This window comes from Bos indicus, chromosome 18, assembly GCF_029378745.1.
Source record: "Bos indicus isolate NIAB-ARS_2022 breed Sahiwal x Tharparkar chromosome 18, NIAB-ARS_B.indTharparkar_mat_pri_1.0, whole genome shotgun sequence".
In the NCBI taxonomy this organism is placed as follows: domain Eukaryota; kingdom Metazoa; phylum Chordata; class Mammalia; order Artiodactyla; family Bovidae; genus Bos; species Bos indicus.
The window spans coordinates 55,034,419-55,060,653 of NC_091777.1; the positions used below are offsets into that span (position 1 = coordinate 55,034,419).

Sequence of the window (26,235 nt, forward strand, 5' to 3'; positions counted from 1 at the left end):
TGCTTAAGAACCCAATTTAATAAGATTTACAAGTCGACACATACAAAAAAAGACAAACCAAACCTAAAAATGTACAAGTCACGTCAAGCCTAGGGGCGGAATCTAGAATGCAGAGAGACCCTCCGCGAGGGGCGCCGGCGCGGTGGAGATCCGATGGTAATTCCCACTGATTCTCTACATCTTGGCCTACTGAATAAACGTAACCAAAGCCTGAAACAGAGGCTAAGAATGAAGAGCCACCCAGACCTAACCTGCTCCCTCCCCTAGCCTCACTGCTCCAGGAAGAGTAGAACTGAGAAGGGTAGAGACTATGAACCTAAGAGAATGGAGCCTCCGATACAGCGGCAGGGCCTTCACGGCAGTCAGATGACCGTGCATCCCCTGCTCGTGATCCAGTGCCTGCCGTGTCTGCAAGCTGGGCTGCCCCCTGGCGACAGGAACGGGTCAGGGAGGCAGAGGGGCACCTTGGGGAGACTTGCTGCTTTGCCCCCGCTGCCACCCCGCCCTGAATCACCACTGCAGGGGCCCCATGTCAGCCCCCAGCTCCTCCTCCTCCTCTTCCTCCTTCAGCTGGAAGGGCTTCACCGGCCACTTAACCCTTACGATGGGCTCCACGTGGTCCTGCAGCCGGTGGCGCTTCATGTGGGCATTTCGACTCTTGATCTTATCGAACACCCTGCAGAGGCACCAGAGGACGTGGGGATCAGAGCAGGGGGAGGCGGGTGGGGGCACCATGAGAGGATGGAGCGGGGCTGAGGGCAGGCAGTGCCTCCAGGGAGCCCAGTACCTCTCACACTCCCGGCAGGGAAAGGCGCCCTGGCCCTCCACACTCCCGGGTGCCTCGGGGCTCCGCTTGGGGCCAGTGCTCGGGCTGGAGTTGAGGATGGACTCCCTCCTGTAACTCTTGGTCTTTATCTTTAGTTCGGGGGTTGGACGGTGGCTGGGTCTCTCCCGAGGACTGCAAGTGACCTGCAGGGGTGGGCAGAGATGACAAAAGGGTGCTGAGCCACCCCCTCACCCTGCTAAGGGACCAGTACGGACCTGGAGCCCATGCGAACATCGCCCATGGGAAGCCCCTCCTGCTGGGAGCACCCCCACCCCCACCCAGCGCAGATGGGCACCAGGCCTCCGGATCGGGCTGAACTCCAGACCCCCGGCCCCAAAACCCCCTACCTTGGCTTCCGCCCTGTCTACTTCATCTGGCTCCCTCCTGACCCTCTTTTCTGGCCCTGGGGCTCGGCCACAGTCAAACTTGATCATTTTTTTCCAGATGTAATAATACTCGACACACTGGGCTACGGTCTTTGTCTGGATCTGATGGGGGAAGACAGAAGCTGGCTATGGACAGCGCCTCAGGAGCAGCAGTGAGTGGGGCCTCGATGCCCTAAAACCCCTCCCCCTCAGGGGGCCAGCTGCCACTTTTTGAAAACCCTCCTGAACTCTCTCCTGCTATGGCTTGGTGGACCCCTTTACTAAAGGGGCAGAGAATCACAGACTCCTTCCGAGGGGTGAGGGGCTCAGAGAGGAAACCACCAGAGCCCACACCAGCTAAGCTCGCATGCTCTGAGCAACACGGCTGGCCCAGGAACCCTTCCGTCCAGGGATATGTACACAGAGGTATGTGTTCACTGTGACACCATATGGAGCCATGTGTCTACTGACCAGGACTAATTAAAGCAGAGCACCCTCATGCAGTGGGTACCGCATGGCCTCTGTGACAGCTGGGCAGGGCCCTACAGTAAGTACTGAGGGAAGAGGCCCCCAAGAGGACACACAATGGGACCTCCTTAGTGATCCAGTGGTTAAGAATCTGCCTGCCAATGCAGGGGATACAGGTTCAGTCCCTGGTCCGGGAAGATTCCACATGCTGGGGAGCAACTAAGCCCACGCACCCTAGAGCCCTAGCCCTACGAGAGAAACCCCTGTAATGAGAAGCCCACAAAATGTAACTGGGGAAAGCCTATGCACAACAAGGAAGACCCAGTGCAGCCCAAAACGAAGTTTATAAAAAGAGAAGGGGACACACAATGGGATACTCCTCAGCAAAATGATGAACTACTGGCACACCCGACAGCGCGGATGAAGCTCAAAACCGTCATGCTGATTATAAGAAGTCAGACAAAGCAGAGCACGTGCTGCGCGATTACTCCATTTCTATAAAACTCTAGAAAATGCAAACTAATTTACAGTGGCAGGAGGCAGACAGGAGTTGATGGCAGGAAGGAGAGGTTACAAAGGCGCAGGAGGGAACTTCTGACCCCATGGACTGCAGCCCACCAGGCTTCTCCGTCCATGGGATTTTTCAGGTGAGTATACTGGAGTGGTTGCCACTCCCTTCTCCATGGGATTTTCCCAACCCAGGAATCGAACCCACGTTTCCTGTGTCTCCTGCACGGGCAGGCAGGTTCTTTACCCGCTGAGCCACCGGGGATAGGTACGTCAAAACATCGAATCTTACACTTCGATTATGTGCAGTTTTGTGGATAAGTTTTTTAAAAAAGAGCAAAATAATCAGCAGGGTATCAAATATACAACCTCATCATTTTTTGAGAAAGTGTACATATGTGTGTAAACTGTACGGACAGTAAAAGCCTGTCAGGTTACAGTCAGAAGTAGGACAGTGGGGTGGGGCCTGGAGGGCTTTATTTTGAACATGGGCTTCTTTTCTGTACTGTTTGGGGCTGTTCCCAGCGATGGCTTTTTCAAGTTGTCAGTCGTTCAGAGCAGGAGCAGAGGGTTGCTCCCGACAGGCCCTGCGGCTCTAGCCCCTCGGTGCGGTAAGGGAACCTCATCTATGCCAGCCTGCCACGTGCGCCTTACCGTCTTGTGTATCAAGTTAAAGTCCTTCTTGTGGGCACAGAATGCCTTCTTAAAGAGCCTCTTCTCCATGGGGGTCCAGATGTCTGAACCTAGCAAGAAATAGCCGGGGGGCATTTCTTCCTCTGGGACCACGGTCACGGCCCCTCCTTCTTCAGGCTGCTGTGAGCCGGCACTGACTAGATGCCAGGATCTCTGCTAAGCCCCTTTCTTGCTTGGTCTCCTACAATCTTCAAGAACCTTAGCAGGCAGGGGCTACTACCATCCCCACTTGACAGATGCCATAGCTGAGGCAGCCACTGGTTAAGGGACTCGCCCAACTGCAGGCGGATTCCAGGGCTGAGTGCCTGCCCCCAGCCCTCCCTGGCACCCCCTTCCCGGCCAGGCAGAGCCCAGGAGGGAACGAGTGGACAGAAGGTAGGAAGCAGCTATAAAACAGCGCCCATGGGGTCCCCCGGAGAGTACAGGCCCTCCCGGGAAGGCAGGTGAGACCCTGAGACAACACCGCTCTGCCGTGGAAACTGACTGGCCCTCAGGGGCCTCAGCCAGGCCCACACCATGCCAGCAGTCACGCTCCACTCACCTGTGTAGCGGTAGCTGGCAAGAGGGTGAGTTCGCGGCTTCTGGGGTCCTCTGAGTAAGAGGGTCTCCAGGGCAACCTGGAACAGGGGGCACGGGAGGTGGAGGCCCGCCTTCATCCTTTCATTCATTTGGAAACCCCGGCAGCATGCCCTAAAGCCACGCCCACCGCAGGGCCACGCGGAGCCAGCCCACCTGTTCACCCGCCCCGCGCCTGCGCCTCACCTGGATGTCGCCCTGGGCTTCATGCAGGCAGTGCAGTGCCAGCTCCAGGTTGGTGCCCCCGCCGGGCATCACGCTGGAGCAGGCCACATTGCAGAGCTCCGTTACTGTTTTCAGGAGGGGAGGAAGCGGAGACACAGAGGGTCAGGGGGAGCCAGAGAAGAGGCCTCCCTGAGGGCACCATTAGGGTGGGAGAGACTCCTTGTCACCACCTCCCTCTAGTAAAGGCAGGCTGAGGGAAGGGAGGGACCTGGAGGAAGGGCTCAACCCTGCTCCTGGCAGTGGGTGAGAGGGGAGGTGGGCCAGGGACCACAGCGGGAGCAGTACTGTGCTGAAGGCCGCCTCTGTCCACCCCTGACCCCCGCACACTGCTTCTTGCTCAGGGTGGGAACTCGGAGGACAAACTCCCTGGAGATAGAGGAGGGCCCTTGGGACCCTGGCCCCAAGGTCTCAGCCACCTCTGTCCTGCGTTTCCGGGTTGCTCATCACATCTCCCCACGGCTTCCAGACCAGAGAAGCGACATGCTCATCAATCCCAGCCAAAGAGCTGTCCTGGAGCTCTGGAATTTCAGCCTGAAACCGGCTTCCTATGTTGATGTGTCTGAAACGAGGACACACCCACAGGTGTACAAGACTCACGTACGATGCGTGACCAAGGTGGGAAGCAGAGCAGAGACGCCCCGTGAGTCTGCTCTTGGGCCACGGCCCTGCTCTGTGGATGCCCTCTGCCGTCTTTCAGACACACGAAGTGTTCGTTACCCCAACAGACACACGCAGGCGTTCCAGAAACCTCCTGAGGGACACTCAACGCCCTCCTCCGATTTCGTCGCCAGGTTTCTGGCCTCAGCCGTCTGGGGTCTAGGACCGGGGAGGTGTGTCCTGACACCTGGCCTGCCTCTACATCTGAGGTCCCCTCATCTAGCCGCAGTCCACGGCCCTGCACGCGTGTCCCCCTGTGCCACCGGCAGTTCTCTCCAGAGCCCCAGTGTTCTGGGCCTTCTATCCTCAGGGAGCCAACTACGGTATGTCCGGACAGACGGACTGCTGAGGGGGGACAGCCGGAGAAGCCCAGCACTTCTCTCCTGGAGAGGCTCAGCACCTAGACCGGGTTCCCTGGGATGAAGGTGCCGACAGAGCCACACGGGAATGCGCAGAGGGTAAGAGCGTCCCCGTTCTGGAAGGATCCTCAGGTTCTGTCCCAACTCACGGTTCAATGCTGATCTTGGTGTCGTCCTTCACCAGACAGATGCCGAAGGAGCCATCCAGGGGATCTGGAAAACACGTAAAGAAGAGCCTCAAAAAGGCTGGCTACAACTGACCTGTGAGGCCCTTTCTGACTCCCTTTCTGGAGCAGCTAATAGACCCACTACTGTATATAAAATAGATAATCAACAAGGACCTCCTGGACTTCCCTGGTGGTCCAACGGTTAAGAATCCACCTTGCAAAGCAGGGGACATGGGTTCGATCCCTGATCTGGGAAGATCCCACATGCCACGTGCGCCACAACTACCGAGCCAGCGTGTTGCAACTTCTGAAGTGCGTGTGCCCCGGGGCCATGCTCCGCAACGAGAGAAGCCACTGCAATGAGAGGCCTGCACACCACAACTACAGAGCAGACCTGGCACGCCACTAGAGAAAGCCCGCACGCAGCAAGGAAGGCCCGGTGCAGCCCAGCAAACAGAACAGAACCAAAAAAACCCAAGGACCGACTGTACAGCACAGAGAACCATACTCAATGATCTGCAATAGTAACCATACTCAATGATCTGTAATAGTAACCATACTCAATGATCTTCTCTATGGAAGAAGAATCTGAAAAGAACAGATAAGTGGATAACTAAACCACTTTTGCTGAACACCTGAAACCAACACAACATGGTAAATAATTATGCTCCAATATACACGCCAATAAAAAACTATACTCCAATATAAAATAAAAAAGTAGAAAAAAAAGACTGCATGGTATGAAATTATCTCAAAAATTAAAAGTAGAACTATCATATGGTCCAGCAATCCCACTTCTGGGTATTCATCCAAAAGAATTGCAGTCAAGATCTCAAAAATACATCTGAACTCCCATGTCCACTCCAGCACTATTCACAGGAGCCAAGAGGTGGAGACCACCTCAATGTCCCCGATGGGCAACTACACACATACAGGAAATGGGGTGTGTGCCTACGACGGGGCACTGTTCAGCCGTCAAAAAGGAAATTCTGCAGAATGCAACAGGGCAATGAACTCTCATACAGTGCTCGTGGAAGTGTAAAACAACCGTTTTGGAAAAGTCTGGCAGTTCCTTAAACAGTCAAACAGTTACCCTACGGACCAGCAATGCCACCCTGAGGCATACACCCAAGAGAAATCAGAACTTAGGTACGACGAAAACTGATGCCTAAGGGTTCTTAACCAGTGCTCTTTGCAATAGCCAAGGGACAAAAACAGCCCAAATGCTCACCAACTGATGAGTGGATAAATGAAAGGTCACCTGTCCAGACAACGGCGTATCATTCATCCATAAAAAGAACGAAGCCCTGATACATACGACGGGGTGAACCCTGCAGATGTTCCTCCAAGTGAACAAACCACACACAAACTGTCACGTATCACAGGACACCGATTCGATGAAACGTCTAGAGAAGGCAGACCCATGGAGAGAGAAACTAGACCAGTAGGTGAGTGCTGCCCCGGGCTGAGGAGCTGGGGGGCTATGGGGCCTGTGTGTAACTGCTCGTGCATATAGCACATCTCCTGAGGAGATGAACGTGCTTAGGATCAGACTGTGTGACGGGTGCACAACCCTATGAATATTCTCGCAAACACCGTACACTTTAAACGGGTGGTTCCTGTGATCTGTGAATTATATCTCAGTAAACCTGTTTAAAAATTACTCAAAAGACTGGGCAGAAGAAGGGTGGCTAGGTTAAATGGCCTGTTTTCTTTCTGCCTACAAAATTACAAGCAGCTAGAAGGCTGCTGGACCCAGATAGTCCTGGGATAGTTATGAACAGCAACGGGACCGCCAGACCGATGCAGCCACAGGCCAGGGAAAACGGCTGGACCGCATGCTACCAGAGGGGTGGGTCTGGCCTGCCGCGGCCACCGGAGGGGGTGGGGATCAGCCTCACTCACTGAGCACCGTGCTGATGAGCCTGTCAGGGCTGGCCTGAGCGGACGTGGAACAGAGGGTGTTGAAATAGAGCCCTGAGCCCTCCCGGATGGGGCTGAGCATGGGCGGCGGTGTGTAGGGCGAGCACTGGAACAGCCCCTTCAGGAGGCGGTCCACCAGGAACACGGGGGAGCGCAGGCGGCTCTGGTGACACCCCCCCGGGCCCGGCTGCCCGAACATGGGGGGCGGAGGAGGGACGAACAGCGCCTTGGGCTGGGGGCGCTTCTTCCGCTTTCGGTGCTGGCCATTCTCCTTGCTGTTTCTCTCGTCCCCATCCTTCTCCTGTCCCTGGACAAGAAGAGGCTTCAGAACCCCGAGGGGTCACCTGAGGCCACCTGCCCCAAGCTCAGTCCTCAAGACGGCAGGAGAGCAGGACAGGTAGTGACCACAGAGACATGTGCCCAGCCTGACCGTGCCCACAGCCCTCAGCAGAGGCAGCCGGGCAGGGCCACCATGCCTGCGCCAGACCCCAGACCCTGAGCTGGGCGGTGTGCGAAGCTGGAGCCTTCTCGTGCATCCACACCCCCAGGGAGAGGCCCTCCCTCAGACCATTTTGGAAACTCACTGATCTCGCGGCTCAGTATGCTCTCTCTCACCTCCATGCAATCCGCTCCCCCCCATCCCCATCTTACTCCTTCTCGTCTTCTGGATCTCAGCTCTAACACCCCCTCCTCCAGGAAGTCCTCCCTGGCCTGCTCAGGCTGGTCTCTGGTGCCCCCTTGGGGCTCCCACAGCTCCCTCGGCTCCCCTCCCAGCCCAGCCCAGCCCAGCCCACTCCATGCGTCACTGTCTGGGGATGGGGGCTCTCCACTCCACTGGGCCGGGAGCCCCAGGAGACAGGCTGCTGTGGTTGCTGCCGTGTCCCCAGCGCAGAGTCAGACACAGAGGAAGTCCAGTGGAGGGTGAATGAATGAATGGATTGAAACCAAGCTCTTCCAGAGTCAGGAGTTCGGGGCTTTTCCCACGGCTCCCATTGGCAGGTGGGAGTGGCGGGATGGAGGTGGACTGATCGGCACTCACCTTGCTCCCTGGGGGGCGGTTTGCTGGGGCCACAGGGACCCCCAAAGAGGCTGTGGTTGGGTTGTCCAGGCACTTTCTGGCTCCCAGGGGACTCTGCCCATCCCCCTCTGGCCTCAGCACCTGTCTTGAGGGCTTGCAAAACTCCATGCCAAACACCTGCACACAGAGAAGAGACAGCCCTTTAAGGGGAAGAGGTTGGGAGCAAGGGCCCCTCCAGAGGAGCACTGCCCTGGCTCCCAGCCCCCAGCCAGGCCCCCACCTCTCCCCAACTCTGGTGAGCTGAATGCAGCCTCACGCCCCTTCACCTGTGGATCCTGCTTCCCTTGAGGTGACGGCCACTGGTCGCTGTGAAAACACATGTGGCTGTTCAGCCCCTTCTCTGTATAGAACATCTGGCTGCAGTTCTTGCAAATGTACGTGCTCCTTGGCTCTGCCCAGTCTGTGGAGCCCCTGTTGTGCTGGTGACTGCGGGGAGACGTGTCAGGAGGCAGGAAAGGGAGAATGGGGCTCCATCCCCAAGCCTGGATACCCTGACAGCTGCGGGTGAACTGAAGGAAAGGAGACGATGCCCCGATCCCCCACGGCCTGGTGCTTGCCCCTTCAGGAGGGCAGCACCCACAGCTCGCCCCTGGGCGGCAGGTCAGAGCCAGCAGGGGACTCCCGGGGGTGCTGAGCTCCCCAGGCCGGGCAGGGAGGGGCTACTGCACTTACCAGCCGCCGGCCACGTTCTCCTCCTTCATTGGGTGGGGGAGCCGGTAGATATTTCCACCCTGGAGACGAAAGCACACCTCAGCCGACAGATCAGAGATGAGGTGCAGGAGTGAAAGCTGTGAGGTACTTAGGGGAAAACACAGCTGTAATTCTTAGTGACCCTGAAGCAGGCCACAGTTCCTTGGGTGACTCCAAAACCAAAGACAAAACAAATCAGCAAAACGTAAACTTTCTTTTTAAAAAAAAACTGAAACCTTCTGTGCTTCAAAGCATAGCATCAAGAAGTGAAAAGTCACAGGCTTCAAAAACAAACTTATGATTACCAAAGGGGAAAGGTGGGGAGAGGGAGTTTGGGATTAACAGAAACACACGACTATATACAAGACAAGTAACCAACAAGAACCTACTGTATAGCACAGAGAACTCTACTCAGCATCCTGCAATAACCTACAAGGGAAAGAATCTGAAAACTCATGGATATGTGTACACGTATGACTGCGTCACTTCGCTGTACACCTGAAACCGACACAATGCTGTAAGTCAACTAGAATATAAACTAACATTTTTTAAAAAGTGAAAAGACAGAATGGGAGAAAAAGAGTCGCAAATCACGTATCTGGTAAGGGTCTTGTATATGTAATACATAAGGAATTCTCACAGCTCAAGAGTAATAACACAAACCAACTTAAAAATGGGCAAAGTCTCTGAGCAGACACTTAACCAGAGGATGTATCAATAGCCAATAAGCACATAAAAAGATGCTCAAGACTGTAGCCATCAGGGAAATGCAAATCAAACCATAATCAGGTTATCGCTTCCCACCCACTAAGGCGGCTGTATCAGAAGGAAACAGCTGGACGATGACAAGTGTTGGTGAGAAGCTGGAGCCCTCAGACTCTGAGTGGGAAGGTAAGACGGTTTTTGGAAAAGTCTGGCAGTTTCTGAAACAGAGAGGATTACCCTATAATCCAGCAATTCTGGTGTTACCTCCCAGGAGAAATGAAAACATATGTCTAAACAATAACAGACGTTAAGGGCAGCACTATCACAATGGCCAAGTGAACACAACCCAGATGCCCACACGTGTGCGTACAATGGACAACTACTGAGCAATACAAAGGAAAGAAGTTCTGATCCACACTACAATACGGATGAACTCTGAAAACATCGTACTAAGTGGAAGAAGCAAACGACACAAAAGGCCACACAACGTATGATTCCAATCATACAAAGTGTCCAAGACAGGCAAATCCATGGAAGCAGAAGGTGGACTCATGATTGCTAGGGGCTGGGAGGGATGGAGAGACTGTGGTAGACAGCAGGGTATGGGGTGTCTCTTGGGGGCGATGGAAGTATTTAGGCAAAGAGCAGTGAAATGCAAGGGTGCACAGCCTTGTAAACATGCTCAAAAGCCACTGGGTGGCACATTTTTGAGTGGTGAGTCAGGGACTTGCTGGTGGCCCAGTGGTTAAGACCGCATGCTTCCAACGCAGGGCGCATGGATTCAACCCCCGGTCGGGGAGCTAACATCCCACATGCCTCGCGGCCAAAATAAAATAACCAAATATAAAACTGAAAACTTAATCTCAAAAAATAAACAAGATGGTGAGTGAGGCAGCATGTAAATATTAAAGCTATCAAAAAAAAATTAAAGAAGAGGATGAGATAGCTGTGGCCTGACAGAAGGATGCTGGACCTCAGAACGTCAGCAGGAGGTAAGGCCGAGCCCTCTACTCCTGGGACCTCGTGGGCGCCATGTGGGGGACCTGAGCGCTCCACGAGGGCCGACCGGCACAGCGCCAGCAGCTGGGGGCCAAGTCAGACCTGTGACCCGTGACTCACGACCAGAAAAGACACGGCATTTCACACGGCAACGTCAAGGGCCGAGGAGCGCTACCTTCACATCCTCTGAAGACGCGAAGGAGGCAGATCCAAAAGGAAGCGAGAGGGAGAAAGGAAGCAAACAGAAAACGTGTAGTGAAGCAACGTGACACCGAGTGTCTCTCCCAACTCGAAAGCCCTGTTTCGTGCGTGCGTGGTGGGCTCGCGGTAGGGGGATGATGGGAGGGACCACCTCTTCTCTGAACCCTCCCTCCCCCTCTGTACAACTGCATCTGAGGATTCGCTGAGGTTAAACAAGGTGCCTGGACAAGTCAGAAACCCAGAAGTGGGTAATGACCAGACTCTGCCTCCTGTAGGGTTAGGTCCGTGAGACGGCCCTGGTACCTGGATCCTGTTGAATATCGTCAGTTTGGACTTGGAGTCCCTGGAGAGGTCTGCTGGAGGCCCTGCCGACGAGAAGGAAGCCATGGCCACCTGACTCGGGGAAGCCGCACAGCACATATCCATTTTCACCTTCTCCTTCCGGAAGCCTGAAAAGCGCTGTGCTCTGGAGTTGCCGGAGAAGAGCCTGTAGCCTCCACCCCGGGAGCAGGCCGGGCCCTTTTCGGCTTTTGTGGCCCCAGAGGCCATGCCATTCTCAGCCTGGGTCTGCTTCCCTGGGAGGTGGGTTCCAGATGGCTCGTCCCCTCCTAACTGGGTCTGACGCAGGCCCCCGGGAGAGAAGATATCGCCCAGATCCAAGGTCCCTTTTGAGGACCTCAACTGCTTGGCCAGAGAAGAGATGTCCGGGTTCCCGGGAGGGTCCAGGGATGACGCTGTGAGGGCCGGCGGAGCAGCAGCCACTTTTGGCCCACCCTTTGCATCCCGGCTCATGCCGCCAGGTGAGGCCTCCCTGGGGAAAGTGGATGTGGATTTTCTCCGGCGGGCTGGGGAGCCCTCTGGCTCAGGGTTCATGGGGCCAGCACGGAGAGAGTCAACAGTGGGCGTCAGAGACGGGGGCTGCTGTGGCCGTGGCCCCTGCAGCGGCTTCAGGGGGCCCTGCTTGCCATCGGGAGTGGGGAGCTGGGAGGAAGCGGTGGCCACCTGGGCATGAGAGAAGATCCGCTGGGACTTGGTGATCATCTGGAACACCTGCATCTGCTCGTGGCTCACCAGGGACTCCTGCGACTTCAGGAAGAGCTGCCGGAAGAGCGGCGTGGCATCCGACGAGAGGCTGCTGGGCTTCAAGCCAGGATCCTGCGAGCCAGGGTCCCCGGGTTTCGGCCACCGGAAGGAGTCGCAGTCAAACTTGCTCTTCTTGGGAGCCCAGCAGTCATCATCCCCACTGGCACAGGCAAATCTGGGGTCCCCCGAGGCCTCCCCGGGAGCCTTCAGGAGCATGGGAGGGAAGGGCGGCATGTCCTCTGGGCCGAGCCCCAGGCCAGCTGAGGGTTCCCCCACTGGGGAGGTGCTGCTGAGCCCAGGGCCAGGCTCAGAGGCCTCCTGGGATGGCGGCTTATGGACGACAAACATACCATTCCCTTTGCTCTTGGGGCAGCCCGACAGGTTCTGCAGCCACTGGAAACTGTGGCTTGATGGCTGGGAACCAGTGGTGGGGATTGTCTGGCCACGGAACAGAGGCAGGCAGGAGGGCAGAGGGGCGCCCTCGGGCCAGCCCTCCAGGGAGGACGAGAGCTGGAGTGGCTCTAGCTCGGCTGGGTCGGGGCCGCTGCTCTCCGCCGCCCGCGAGTGAATGGCCGTGAACACGTCAGCGGCAGGCTCCTTCCTTGAGGGCCTCGACTCCTCGAGAACGTCAGGGCCCAGGGTCCCCGGGGTGCCAGCTGGGCCGCAGCAGGAGGACCCCGAGGACGGGCAGGAGCAGGCCACGTTCCTCCCCTCACCGCTGTCCGCAAGCCCAGCCGGCCCCGGGGAAGGGATCTTGTGGTGGACGATGCTGTTCACGAGGCAGCGCAGGAAGTCTCGGTTGGGCAGGAGGGAACCGGGGGACCTCAGGCCGGATGGTGTGGGCTGGCCTGCCACCTCGTGCATGTGGGGTGAGTCCCCACAGGCCTCCTCCTCCGGGGGCACCTCCTTGAGGATGCACAGGCCGTGCTGGACCTCGTAGTGCCGGCGCAGCGAGCGGTAGTCGCAGTAGCTCTTGCTGCAGCCCTGCTCGATGCACACGAAGGGCTTGGTCTTCTGGTGGGTGAGCATGTGTCCGGTCCTGGAAGCACACGAGCACGGGGTCATGGGGGGTCTTTTGTGCGAGTCACCTGTCGCAGGAACCCAAGCACGTCCCCAGGGGCCATCGGGGCAGAAAATGGGCTCAGACCCCATGAAGAAAGACCCCCGACTAAGGTCAAGGTCATCTAGAACGGGGGCTCTTTCCCGCACCCTTAGGCAAACCCCTAATCAGAGAAAAAATCGTGGGAGCCAAGTCAGAGTTCCCCAAAGCAACACCAGTCTCCAGAGTTGCTCCCTGAGGACTTGGGCTCAGCTGGCAAGTGAGTTTTGAAAAAACACTGTTTACTTCTTGGATGTTCATAGTAGCAAAGTGAAAAGCCATAGAGAACATAAAGCGAACCTGCTTAACTTTCCATGTCTCTCCAAGTTATTTGCCCACAGAATCACCTTTTTCCAAAGAGCCCCTTTTAGCATCCTGAGAACCAGAGTTCGGAGAACGCATGCAAAGAAGTGTTAACTTGGGGGTGCTCCTTCTTTGAACAAAGGAGTCTCTGCCTTCCCAAAGGATTCCTCTAGAGAGCCACCTGCGACCCCCATCGCAAAACAAAAAGAAAAAAACTACAGATGCCCAGTCAATAAAGACTCTCTAGAAAACAGCCAAATTTGCCTGTAATTTCTGCAAATATGAATGAATACAAATGTCTTATATTTGTATCCCACTTGTACCTACGTTAATTTATTACAGAAATAAGCAAATGGGTAAATCACCCTCTGGGTTCCCAGCAGCCCTACTCTGGATGGTTCTGATAAATGAGGCACAATAAATAAAAAAATTCTCCCCGCAAAGGTGAACCCTTAGCTTCCATCTGAGGGAAGCAGCAGAGAAGGGATCAAGAGACCCAGGTTCTGGCCCTAACTGTTACCATCCTGTGACATGAGCAAATTGCTTCCCATCCCTGGCGGGGAGGGGGGTGGGGAGGGGGTTAGGCAGCAAGGACAGAATGAAAGTGGGATTCGCTGATGCTCTGTGCAGGCTGTGCTCCTCAGCTGCTCAGTCGTGTCTGACCCTTTGTGACCCCATGGACTGTAGCCTGCCAGGCTCTTCTGTCCATGGGATTCTCCGGGCAAGAGTACTGGAGTGGGTAGCCATTCCCTCCTCCAGGGGATCTTCCCGACCCAGGGACTGAACCCGCGTCTCTAGCATTGGCAGGTGGATTCTTTACCACTGTCTCTCCTGACAAGCCTGGGCATGCTATCAAAAGGTGATGGATAATCCTTCCCACTTACAGCTCTTTCCATTTGAAAAGTCTTGTCTTTCCTTCCTCAGTAGCAAGAAAACCTTATCATTTCTAAGGCATGAAGAACAAAGGTAATTCTGCTCTTACACTGGGCTTGCTTTTTAAAATCAAGAATTTAAAAAAAAAAGGGAGAGTGAACATTCCAAGCATTTCATAGCCTCTCATAGTCTCTTATCCCAATGCATACCCCTCACAGAGCACAGATCTGTTCTCTTCAGGCACCTGCTCTAAATCTTTCTGCACAGAGTTAGCCCAATTCCCTCCAGGACAAAACTGCCCCTGGGGTGTGTCTTTAAACCACAGGGGTCCCGTCTGCCAATCGCAGCAGCACTCGCCTCTCTGGAGTGGGTTTGGGGGCTGGGGCCGTGTGGGTCTGGCCCCCAGAACCCTGGCAGCTCAAGGAAACCAGTCTGCGTCTGAGCACAGGTTGCACACCCCCGGGGGCCTCGACAGGGCGGGTGCAGGCTGATGGGAGGGGTGCTGAGGCCCAGGCACGCCCCCGGCCCCTACACTGCATGTGAGCACAGGCTGCACACCCCTGGGGGCCTCGACAGGGCGGGTGCGGGCTGATGGTAGGGGTGCTGAAGCCCAGGCGTGCCCCCAGCCCCCTGGGCAGACGTCCTGACCCGGCCCCTACGCACAGGTGGTCCTGCCGCTTGAAGGCCTTGCTGCAGATCTTGCACACGTGCTTCCTCTCCTGGCTGTGCGTCAGGTAGTGCTTGCTCAGGGAGCTGGCGCTGCTGAACACCTTCCCGCAGAGGCTGCAGTCCAGGAGTGTGTTCTGAGGGGAGCTGTGCTGCCGCTTGCCTTTCCGTGCGCTCCCCGAGGTGGCCCGGCCTCCTTCATCCGCTTCTTTGGGCATCTTGAGGGCGCCCTGCCCCAGGTCTAGATGGAGGGAGAAGGCACAGGCTCTAGACCTCCAGGGACCTCCACAGACCACCAGGCCAGGGCCCCGGGGGCACGACCTCACCTTGTAAGGAAGCCTGAGACTCGGGATCTACACACTCCTCCAGCAGCTTTGTGGAGTCACTGTCCTTCCCTGAGTACAGGGACAGGGTGTCCAGGTTGTCCTCCAGTGGCTCACTGGGCGCGTCGGGAGCCGGGAAGCTGGGGTCCAGCTCCAGACCTCTCAGGCCACCGTAGAGCAGGTCCCGCGAGCCAGGCCCCAGGTCCCGGTTGATGGCGTCGCTGCAGGTGAGCGCCTGGTTCTCGGGAAACGAAGGGAGGTGCATCTCGGAGGGAAGGGCACCCTCGTCCCCCAGGCTGTACTGGTCCATGGCTCTCCACCGCCAGGGCTCAGCCAAGAGCTACTCTCCAGACAAGCAGGGCTGTGTGCGGAGTCAGGGAGGAGAGAGCGGGTCTTGATGGTGGCTAACTCCTGAGAACGAACGAGGAAGAACCACAGTTACGAGAAGCCAACATGTACGGTGGACAGAGTGTGGACTTGGAATTCACACAGACGCGTACTGGAGTCTGTTCTCTGCCACTCAGCAGCCATGTGACCTTGGGCAGTCACTCAAGTACTACGAGCCCTAGTTTCCTCATCTGTAAATTCAGCATGAGTATCTCCATCGTGAGACTCTTGTAAGGAATAAATTAAAAAGGTTTTGGCGGCATGGTGGACTGAACCGATCTCTTTCTCCAACTATAAACTCATGAGATAAAATACAATTTTTAGTAGAGAGCCAGGCTCAAGAGATAGGTAAGACCCCAGGTGCCAGGAACAATGAAGAAACGCAAAGCCAGAGGTGTGAGTTGGCCCACGAGCGGGCCCAAGGTGAGGTCAGTCTCCTATATGGGGCCTAGGGCTATCCTCCAATATGGCGTCCACCAGTGAGCGACACGTGGCGATGAAGCACTTGAGAATGTGGCCCCAAACTGAGACCTGCGATCAGTGTAATTTACATACTGGATGTGGAAGACTCAGTACCAAAAATAACTCATTTTCATATTGATTACACGTTGAAATGAAAGCATTTTGGATCTACTGGCTTAAATATGATATTGAAACTAATTTCACCTATCTATTTTTGTTTTCTAACACGGCTATGAGATTGCTCTAAATTACATTATCTGGCTCATATTATATTTCTATTACAGAACACTATCCTCGAGGCTGTAACCCTCGAGGCTGTAACAGACAGATGGAAGAGGAAACAGGGCCTTGAGTTCACAGGGAAGAGCTGAGGCCCTGGAAGAGTCAAGCCATTCACAGGAAAAATAAATAAATTAAAAGAAAAACCCTACGCACAAGTCTAGGGAGGCATTCCAAGAACTAGTTAACAACAGGATGAGAGACAACAAAACCTAGTAGAGAACAGAAGACACAAGGGGCAGGGGTGCTTTTAAAAAGAAAGAAATGAAACTTCTAGAAATGCAAGGTTCTAACTCAGAACTCGCTCAGAGCAGAGTGGAAATGGAGAAGGCGTCTGTCAACAACATTCAAGGCAAGGAACCAGATACTGCAGCCAGGGGCAAAGGATATTCAACTGAGACTGACCACAGACACTACTGAGACCGGGAGAAAATAAGAGTGAGATGCTTTGGGGGAAAAGGGCTTCAAAAGACTTCTGCACTGGTGTGCGTGCTAAGCTACTTCAGTCGTGTCTGACTCTTTGTGACCCCATGGATTGTAGCCCACCAGGCTCCTCTGTCCATGGGATTCTCCAAGCAAGAATACTGGAGAGGGTTGCCATGCCCTTCTCCAGGGGATCTTCCCGACCCAGGGATTGAACCCACATCTCCTGTGACTCCTGCACTGCAGGTGAATTCTTTACCGCTGAGCCACCAGGGAAGTCCTTCTGCACTGGTAGTTTCTTAGAAAGCTAAACATAAACGTGGTCTCACCATACGATCCAACCATCCCATTCCTAGATATCCACCCCAATGAGCCAAAAACTTAAAGCATCTTTATTCATGACTGCCCCAAACAGGAAGTAACCAAGATGTCTCTCAACAGGGGAGTGGATAAGCTGTGGTTAGTCACATAATCGGATATCATCCACCAATAAAAAGCCAGGAGCGAGTAAGCTACAAAAAGACATGGAAGAAAGAAGCTTAAATGCGTATCACTAAGTGAAAGAAGCCAGTCTGAAAAGACAGTACATCCTATGATTCCAACTACATGATATTCTGGAAAAGGCAGAACTATAAAGAGACGTTAAAATTATCTATGGTGGCCAGGGTTCGGGGGCAGAAAAGAGGGATGAATAGATGAAGCAGGGGAGGGATTTTCAGAAGGAAAGTTATGACCAACCTAGACAGCATATTCAAAAGCAGAGACATTACTTTGCCAACAAAGGTCTGTCTAGTCAAGGCTATGGTTTTTCCAGTGGTCCTGTATGGATGTGAGAGTTGGACTGTGAAGAAGGCTGAGCACCGAAGAATTGATGCTTTTGAACTGTGGTGTTGGAGAAGACTCTTGAGAGTCCCTTGGACTGCAAGGAGATCCAACCAGTCCATTCTGAAGGAGATCAGCCCTGGGATTTCTTTGGAGGGAATGATGCTGAAGCTGAAACTCCAGTACTTTGGCCACCTCATGCCAAGAGTTGACTCATTGGAAAAGACTCTGATGCTGGGAGGGATTGGGGGCAGGAGGAGAAGGGGACGACAGAGGATGAGATGGCCAGATGGCATCACCGACTCGATGGATCTGAGTTTGGGTGAACTCCGGGAGTGGTGATGGACAGGGAGGCCTGGCGTGCTGCGATTCATGGGGTCGCGAAGAGTTGGACACGACTGAGCGACTGAACTGAACTGAAAGTTATTCTGTATGGCACTGTAACGGGAGATACATGCCCTCACGTGTAAGTCAGAGCCTACAGAGCTACACAACACGAGGAGCGGGCCTGAAGGCAAACCGTGGACGTCTGCTGATTTTAAAAAAAAAACAAAACAAAACCTTTAACACATTCCATATTCCAGGGAATCTAGAAGGTGCATGCCCAGGGCGGGCCAGTGCTCAGAAAAGGCCTGAGAAGGCTCTAGCTGTCACCCCCGGCTGACCGGGGTTTTGTGCAAGCAGGAAGTGAAGGCGAAAGCAGAGTTGTGAACTGCCTACTGAACGTCAAAGGCCCGTCTCAACTCCCACCCAGAGCCCAACTCGAAGACTGAGAGTTGTCTCAGGTGGGGTTGGTTTTGTTGTATTCCCTTTGGACAACTGAAGGGAATCTCTGTCCAATCTCTCAACTAACAGAAGAGAGACTTCATTGACCACACCGACCAAAAATACAGTCTTTATAAAAATAGCCCAGAAAAGTCACTAAACGATTACAACAGACAGTGGGCATCGGCAAAGCCTGGAATGGGGGATCTGATTACTCGAGTCACCACATTATAATGTTCAAAATGTCCAGTTTTTCAACAAAAAAATTAGGACACATGCCAACAAAGTACGGAGAAGGCCATCTATTGCCTATGAATGGCATCAAATAATATGCAGCCTTTTCTTCCTGGCTTCTTTCACTAAGCAGAGCATTTCTGAGTTTGATCCCCGCCTGGGGCACGAATCATCACTTCATTCCCGTTTATGGATGAACACTATTCCACTGTCTGGATTTTCTCCATCCATTCATCTGTGGGTGGGTATTTGGGTTGTTCTGAGCTATCAAGAGTAATTCTGTCCATAAAGAGACATTTACTAGACACTTGATGACTCACTGATAACAAATGGAGTGGATCCTAGAGAAACTGGAGCTTGGGTCTAGTTTCCTAGGCCGTAAGTGTCTGTTGTCTTAACGTTTCATGGTGCAGTATAACAGAGCAGTTGCACCCTCAGCGTCTGAGTGTCACACTACGCTTCACCTGTGTGTCTGTGTAAGTAGCCTGCTGAGGGCCCTCGAATTAACGCTCAGTGCAGGTCAGAAATCCTGCACCAGAACTGAGGGACCCAAGTGAGTCTCAGAATTCAGAATCTGGGGTGGGGGTGGTTAGAAAGGTAAAGCAATGCATATGCCACATGTGAGCAACCCCCGGGGGCCCAGGGCGGCACCTGATGACCAAATCATTCTTTCCTCATCGATACCTTGACCACTCAGGCTTCCCTTGTAGCTCAGTTGGTAAAGAATCTGCCTGAAATGCAGGAGACCCAGGTTTGATCCCTGGGTCGGGAAGATCCTCTGGAGAAGGAAATGGCAACCCACTCCAGTATTCTTGCCTGGAGAATCCCATGGACAGAGGAGCCTGGCGGGCTACAGTCCAGGGGGTCGCAAGTCGGATTTGACTTAGCGACTAAACTACCACCCCCACACCTTGACCACTCAGAGTAAATGAAATAAAGACAGCGAAGAGCAACGTGTGAGTTCAGGTATGGCCACCGAATGAGGCCGCAGCCACCTCAGCATTCTCAGAGTTTTTGGGGATTCTAAATTGCAGACAAGAGAATGTGGATTACAGAGGTTTATATTCCAGGACAAAAGGGATTTCTCTGCCAGTTCCAAAGTTGCTTCTGCAGGGCTGCTATAAAGTATTCTCAGCACTCCAAGAAGGAACAAACCCATTGCTTTCACTTCCTATCAATAAAACATGAGCAAATAATACAAAACATAAACCATCATTTCAAAGAAACAGAAAGCAATATCTTACAAAGTCAAATCCTAAATGTTTTCTCCTTGTTAGACATCACACTAAGTGTTCTACTTTATGAATTCACTCTCCACAACATCCCGGAGGTCGGTTCTATTATACTCCCCCCCGCCCTGCTTTTTTTCCCACTTCCATTTAACAGAGAGGAAAAGGGACTCTGAGCAAGTAACTCATTTGTCAGAAGTCACACACCTAACTGGGAGTTGAAACCAGATCTTAAAACCAGATGTTTAGACTTTAGAGCCTGTGTTCTTACCTGCTACACAATACTGATTCCCTGTAAGTTAAAAAAATAAACGGCACTGCACCAATTATACTAGAAAACACGAAAGGTGCAGGACGAGGGCGGGGCGGGAGACAGGCTACATCTCTGACTTCCCCAGTGCCCAGTCGCCTGCCTTCCAACATACTGGTACAGTCCATGTAACAAACTGGTCCGGATGCAACCTTGGGCAGGCATGCCAGAAGTCCAAAGGCCATGCTTTGCTATCTACATCCTTTTCCAGAGAGTAAAGCAAACCCTCACTCAACCAATATTGAACTTGCTCTTGTTCTGTCAACAGATAATTCAATTCAACAAGTTTTAGCACCTGCTAGGCAGAGAGCTCCCTCCTAGGCCCTGTAGGGCAGTGTGTCTTGAACCTTGGAGACATTCCCAAACATCCAACTACTCTTTCCAAGAGTTCTGTTATTTTGTGCGTTCGTTTTGAGAACCTAAAAGAACATCTTTATATATGGATTACTGGATGACTACTTTATCACCTAGGGCGTGTGCAAGAGTGTGCTGTCATGTCCACCTCTTTGCAACCCCATGGACCGAAGCCTGCCAGGCTTCTCTGTCCATGGGATGTTCCAGGCAAGAGTACTGGAGTGGGCTGCCATTTCCTCCTCCAGGGGGACTTCCCAACCCAGGGATGGAACCTGCATCTCCTGCACTGACAGACGGATTCTTTATCACTGGGCCACTTGGGAAGCCGCTGATCACCTGGACTACTACCATTTGGTAACAACGCCCCAGGGGAGGTGGGTAACTGCAGTAATGCCCAATGGGACAACTTTAATTGCTGCAGGCTAATGAGAGGAGGACAGAGGTGGACTTGGCTCATGATAACGCTTTTGGGCTCAACTAAAGCCAACGGACATCATGGTACAAGGGGAGGTTTTGCTGCTGCTGGAACTGAGAAAAGGAATAGGCGATCTGAGACACCACAGGGCATGCTAAACCCAAAAGGGCCCGGTGTGGTAGTCTGCAAAAGTCTTTGTCTCAAGGAAGCAGTTTAAGTTTTAGCAAAATAGCATCCCTCTCATTAAATTAACATTTGTAATATGAGTTACATTAGTTTGGTTGCTTTGTTTGTATTTAATTTGCAAGCTGACTTTGGCTCTACAGTGGCATAAGAGCTGTAAGCTTCAGGAACTTGTACACTTTATCATCACTTAAGCTTTGTTCATTAGTTTAAAAAAAATTTTAAAACAACACTGGGGATCCAAGGCAATTTTAAGTTTTGCCTTTTAAAAAGACCCATCATTCCACGACTGGTGGGGGTAAGAAGACAAAGGGAGTCTCCTGTGAAATACTACAACCTCTGGGGAAAATAACTCACTATAAGATTGTAAACAGCAGCCATAAATCCGCAACGAACTAGGTAAATAACACCCACAGCAGCTCTGTTTGGCAGGGAGGCAGGGGACAATCTGAGTATCTACCTGTCTACAAAGATGTTTTATTTAGTCCCCAGTTAATTTCATTATTTTTCAATTATTTATCAGGTTGAAAAATCTGTCAGTGTTCTTTCAGACAGAGTGAAAACGAAATGTGAAATGTGCTGGTGCTCAGGACAGAGTGAAAACGAAATGTGAAATGTGCTGGTGCTCAGGACAGAGTGAAAACGAAATGTGAAGTGTGCTGGAGCTCAGTCCTGTCTGACTCCGCGACCCCATGGACTGTAGCCTGACCAGGCTCCTCTGTCCATGGGATTTCCCCCAGGCAAGAACACTGGAGTGGGTTGCCATTTCCTTCTCCAGGGGATCTTCCTGACCCAGGGCTCGAACCTGCATCACTTGCGTCTCCTGCACTGACAGGCGGATTCTTTACCTCTGCGTCACCTAGGTTTCTCTTTGGGGCAGATAATCACGGTCTGAAAGAACTGTCTGCACTGGTGGCAACGTTCTAGATCTGCACTGTCCAGTGACGAGCCCTGGGCACGTGTAGCTCACAAGCAGCTAGAAATGTAGCTGGTGCAACTGACAGATAAAGTTCTTTGTTTTACTTACTTTTAATTAAATTAGCTACAAGTGGCTAGTGGCTGTCACATGGGACACTGCATTAAGAGAATGTTTCCAACTTCTACCTAAAAACCTGGGGGGAAAAATCGGATGCTCTGTCAACACTGAATCTACAAAGCAACAACTGGCTGGAACTGCCTTTCTTTATCTATTTATTTTCTATTTTTTTGGCTATGCCGTGCAGCATATGAGATTTTTGTTTCCCCGACCAGGGGTCGAACCCATGCCCCCTGCAATGGGATTGTGGTCTTAACCACTGGACCACCAGGGAAGTCCTCACAGTTGCCTTTAGACACAGTGCACTCGCCAGTTTGCCAGAGTCCCGACCACTCCCTGGTGGCTCACAGCCTCCCACCCCACTCATTTACCTGCCTGCCAGGCTCCTCTAAAGAGGGCCTGGCAAGACATCTGTATTTTTTAAAATATTTATTTGTTTGGCTGTGCTGAGTCTCAGTTGCAGCATGCAGGATCTTTTCTTCTTTTTTAGTTGTGGCATTTGATCGCCTAGTTACGGCACGTGGGATCTAGTTCCCTGACCTGGGACTGAACCTGGGCCCCCTGCACTGGGAGCACAGAGTCTTAGCCACTGGACCACCAGGCACTGGACCATTCAGGTGTCCCAAGACACGTGAATTTATAATGGTTGACTTGTGCAGTTTCCCTTGACCACTTTCTCTCCACTCGGCTTTACCAAATGAAACCCTTCAAAATCAGATCGAAACAGCTCCTCCACTTTGGAGAGTACTCCCAACATAATTAAGTCAGAGATTATTTCTCCCTCATCAGAACTCTGATAATCCAGTTAACACTTAACTCAAAAGACCATAGAGTTTAATTCTCTCTCAGGTTCCCCCAGACTATAACCTCCAGCATGACTTCCAACTCTGTTTCATGTATCTGTACTTCTCACAGCATCTTGCTGGGCACAGAAGGCTGACCAAAGGAGCTCTCAGCATCCCTTTCCTTGATGAGTGACAGCATTCCATCGTGCCACCTCTTGCCCTCTTTGGAAAGTCCTAACCTGCTAGCATGTCAGCCTTCCCCCTCTGCCCCTGCCCCGCCCAAGTGCCACTTCCTCTTTCTCTCTCTGCATCAGGGTCACCAGGGACGGAGTGAGCATGTCTGGGTAACATCAGGTTGCTGGGAGCTGGAAGATAGGAGAGACTTCCAGCTTTTACCCTACCTACACCAATTCTTTCTTATTTTCCCACACCAAACACTGCTGTCAACTCTAGGCCTATTCTATTTGACCCACACTGTGCTTTTAAGAATTAGATCAGCAACATTTTTTTATGTTTCATGGCGAAGATCTTAACTAGATATGTGAATTTCTGGCTTCTCTTGAAGATGGTTAGATTTGATATTCGCTGCTGGTTAACAATAGGATAGAGTGAGGGACAAGAGACTTCCCAAGTGACTCAGTGGTAAAGAATCCACCTGCCAATGCAGGAGACTCAAGAGACACGGGTTAGATCCCTGGGTCAGGAAGATCCCCTGGACTAGGAAACGGCAACCCACTCCAGTATTCTTGCCTAGAGAATCCCATGATAGAGGAGCCTGGTGGGCTACAGTCCATGGGGTGGCAAGAGTTAGACATGACTGAATGACTGTGCATGCACACATGAGGGGCAATGGCCATCTCTGTACTGGGTGATGGCCTCTGGTTCCCGTGGTCCTCACTTATCTTCCTGCCTGGCCCCCATAATCATCAGCGTTATAATAATAATAATGATAATAGTAGCACACATTTACTGAAGATTTATCATGTTCCAGGCTCTACTGCAATCACGTATATATCATTTAATTCCCACAGCGCCCCTAGAGGAAAAATCAAGGAAAAATCTTCCTCTAGCCATGTAACCAATATAATTTTAACTATTAACTCATTTCCATTGATCACTCGTTGGAAAAGAGAAAGACATTGAGGAATCAGAAGGCTATGACTGCACTTGTCAGAGTGAATTCTTACACAGAATTAACTAAACGAAGAAAAGAGACGTCAAAGTTTCTCACTCCACAAGCTGATCCTAGCAGAAAATGCAGATAATCATTAAAATCTAGAACATTTTCACAGTGAGGACAACGAGAGGACCCCTGGGGTCCTCAAGCGCCTTTCAGGTAGTCTGTGAGGTCAAAACTATTTTCATAATAATATTTACATGTTATCTGCTTTTCTTATTCTAGTGAAACTTTAGAGGATTTATCTCAAGAGGCTGCATGCAGAAGCAGATATAAGACACCAGATGACTCTAAAAATGCAAAACAATGCCACTTTTCTCACTAAATGTTCTTTTTTGAAATAAAAGTGCCCATTAGGTTAACGTATAATGGGTTTACTATTGCTATTTTTAAATGAATTCATATTTAAAAATTTTATTAGTTTAAACTCCTAATACAGCAAATATCAGCAGATATAAATTCTTCAGCCACCTGCTGCAAAGAGCCGACTCATTGGAAAAGACTGTGATGCTGGGAAAACTGAAGGCAAAGAAGGGAGTGGCAGAGGATGAGATGGTTGGATGGCATCAATGACTCAATGGACATGCGTTTGAGCAAACTCCGGGAGATAGTGTAGGACACAAAAGCCGGGTGTGCTGCAGTCCATAGGGTCACAAAACGCTGGACATAATTTAGCAACTAAACAACCACAGTTCACATGCACAAAAACACCCTGGGTGGGGTCTTCAATAATTTTTAAGTCTAAAGGGCTCTGAAGACAAAAAAGTTTGAGAACTGCTGCTCTGAAGGGAAAAAGTCCAGCACATATGCATGGCCCAAACATGATATATACAAGATATATATCTGTGTATGTGTATCTAACCTAAACCCAAATTCCAAACTGGTGGCCAGCAAACACGTTTTGCAAGGGCCCCACACTGTATTTAAAAACTTGTTAAATTGGTTCTCAACACTTACCAATCAAAATATTTCACATAAAGACAGCATTATGGCTTCTTCTCAAAAACAAAAACTTCTGGCAACACTGTTGTGACATTTCTACTTGGCCATTTCCACTGGCTGCATCACTAGATGGGGAACACAATCTCTGTTTCACCACACTCTGGACCTTTACCTGCCCATCCCCGGTAGGCATCTACATTGCTGAGCTAAAGAAGAAAAGGATTCCTTTGCAATAAATAATCAAACAGACATCAATCTAATAAATGTCTGGATTCCTCCAGATCAGTCAAAATGTACAATAAGTGATCCTCTTTCTTATCTGTTCTCCTAAAGCAGCAACTTGTGTAATGGCCTTGGACTGATCAGAAACCCTCCTGAGAAAAAGGAATCCATCTGAAAACGGAGACATTCTCCAACAAGTGCAAAGCAAGGAAACTCACCAGGAGAAGGAGTGAGTGAATCAATCCCCAGGGAACAGGGGGGCCCAGTGTAGGCCCCACAGAGAAAGGGGTTCCGCTGACAGTCAGATCATTGGCTATTTCTTCCTGGAACGCTGGACAGTAAATTCAGGACCCTTATTCAACTTCTTCTGCCCTGAAAGCAGGTGGTGGAAAGGAAGGGGCTGTCAGAACCTGGGTCCCCAAAGAAGCAAGGGCACGGGTGTGAAACTGGGGGCGACTGGTAATTTTTGGAAGAAAGAAGAAAGCAATACTAAACTGGGGAGGTCTAGGTAGGAAAACGGATTTTGATGTTCAAGGAGTTATTTTTTCTTTCTTTCCTTATTTTCCTCCCCTTGGGAAGGAAGCTGGAGAGCTTTGCTGGGAGAAGTCTAACTGAGGTGGAACAGGTGATGAAAGGGGTTTGTGTTGGGATTTCTGGGGAAGAGTTGGAAAGAAAAATATTAGACAAGAGAGAAAACGGAAGGACTGAGTTGGTTTGTTATCAGTGGAAAGATATTCCAAACAGGGGGACTCATGGTGGGAGGAAAGAATTTTTGCTGGAAAGTGATCCTCAATGAAGAAAAAAAAATTTTTTTTTTTGCTAGAGAAAGTTCCTAAGGAGAGGGGGAGGGGCGAAATCAAGGCGTCTAGGCGGGCTTCTTGGTTTTGCTGGAAGATCCTAAATAGAAACAAATCTGGGTCCTCTAAAGTGGGGATCTTTGGGAGGAAAGCGGATTTTTAGCACCAGGGCCTGGAAAAGCGGAAGGCAAATGCAAGGCCGAGATGCAGAAAGTGCGGAGGTCGGGTAGGGCCCGCGGCGCGAGCTGGGGAGCTGCGAGGGGGCAGTTGGGGCCTGGGGGGCGGGGTAGGAAAGAAAAGGGGGTGCAGCGAGCCAGGGGCCTCTGAGGAGAGTCTTCTCCAAGGGGGAAGGGGCTGCGGGGATGCAGCGGGGCCCGGAGCTGTTGGGGTGCAGAAGGTGCGTGCGTGACGCGGGGTGAGGGGCGCTCGCCACGCCTGCTGCGCCTCTCGAAAGGGAGCTGGGCCCCCCTAAAAAGGAAACATAAAAACGAATTAGATTTTAAAAGGGGGAGGGGTTGATGAATGAGGAAGGGGCGGGAAAGGGCAGGGTAAGAAGGAAGGGGAGGGGGCAGGGGCAGCAGCAACCGGGTTTTACCCGCCCCGGGGGCTCGCGCGTCGGGCCTCGAG

At 52.0% G+C, this 26,235-nt stretch overlaps 1 protein-coding gene across 5 annotated transcripts; it reads right to left on the reverse strand.

Moving 5' to 3' along the window:
* Positions 1 to 26,235, reverse strand: ZNF541 (zinc finger protein 541). 5 transcript variants are annotated; one of them, XM_070771352.1, is made up of 17 exons: positions 25,307 to 26,233; positions 25,030 to 25,183; positions 14,790 to 15,197; positions 14,461 to 14,704; positions 10,743 to 12,561; positions 8,517 to 8,575; positions 8,111 to 8,270; positions 7,806 to 7,961; positions 6,749 to 7,073; positions 4,826 to 4,889; positions 4,077 to 4,219; positions 3,622 to 3,725; positions 3,401 to 3,476; positions 2,821 to 2,909; positions 1,174 to 1,314; positions 788 to 969; positions 1 to 676 (listed from the first exon to the last, which is right to left on the reverse strand). In XM_070771352.1, exons 3-17 carry the CDS (start codon positions 15,094 to 15,096, stop codon positions 511 to 513), a joined length of 4,035 nt encoding a protein of 1,344 aa, XP_070627453.1. In that variant the 5' UTR covers positions 15,097 to 15,197; positions 25,030 to 25,183; positions 25,307 to 26,233; the 3' UTR covers positions 1 to 510. The 5 variants fall into 5 exon arrangements, with proteins under 5 accessions (XP_070627453.1, XP_070627455.1, XP_070627456.1 ...); XM_070771354.1 differs by having other exon boundaries at positions 1 to 189; positions 604 to 676; positions 25,030 to 26,233; XM_070771355.1 differs by having other exon boundaries at positions 8,111 to 8,150; positions 25,030 to 26,235.

Bases quoted from the DNA above. Each gene is read 5' to 3' on its own strand.
- ZNF541 (XM_070771352.1), bottom strand. From the start codon at position 15,096: ATGGACCAGTACAGCCTGGGGGACGAGGGTGCCCTTCCCTCCGAGATG. The intron at 3,477-3,621 runs GTGAGGCGCAGG...CCCCTGTTCCAG, and splicing joins AAGCCCAGGGCGACATCCAG to GTTGCCCTGGAGACCCTCTT. The intron at 970-1,173 runs GTAGGGGGTTTT...CCACCCCTGCAG, and splicing joins TAGACAGGGCGGAAGCCAAG to GTCACTTGCAGTCCTCGGGA.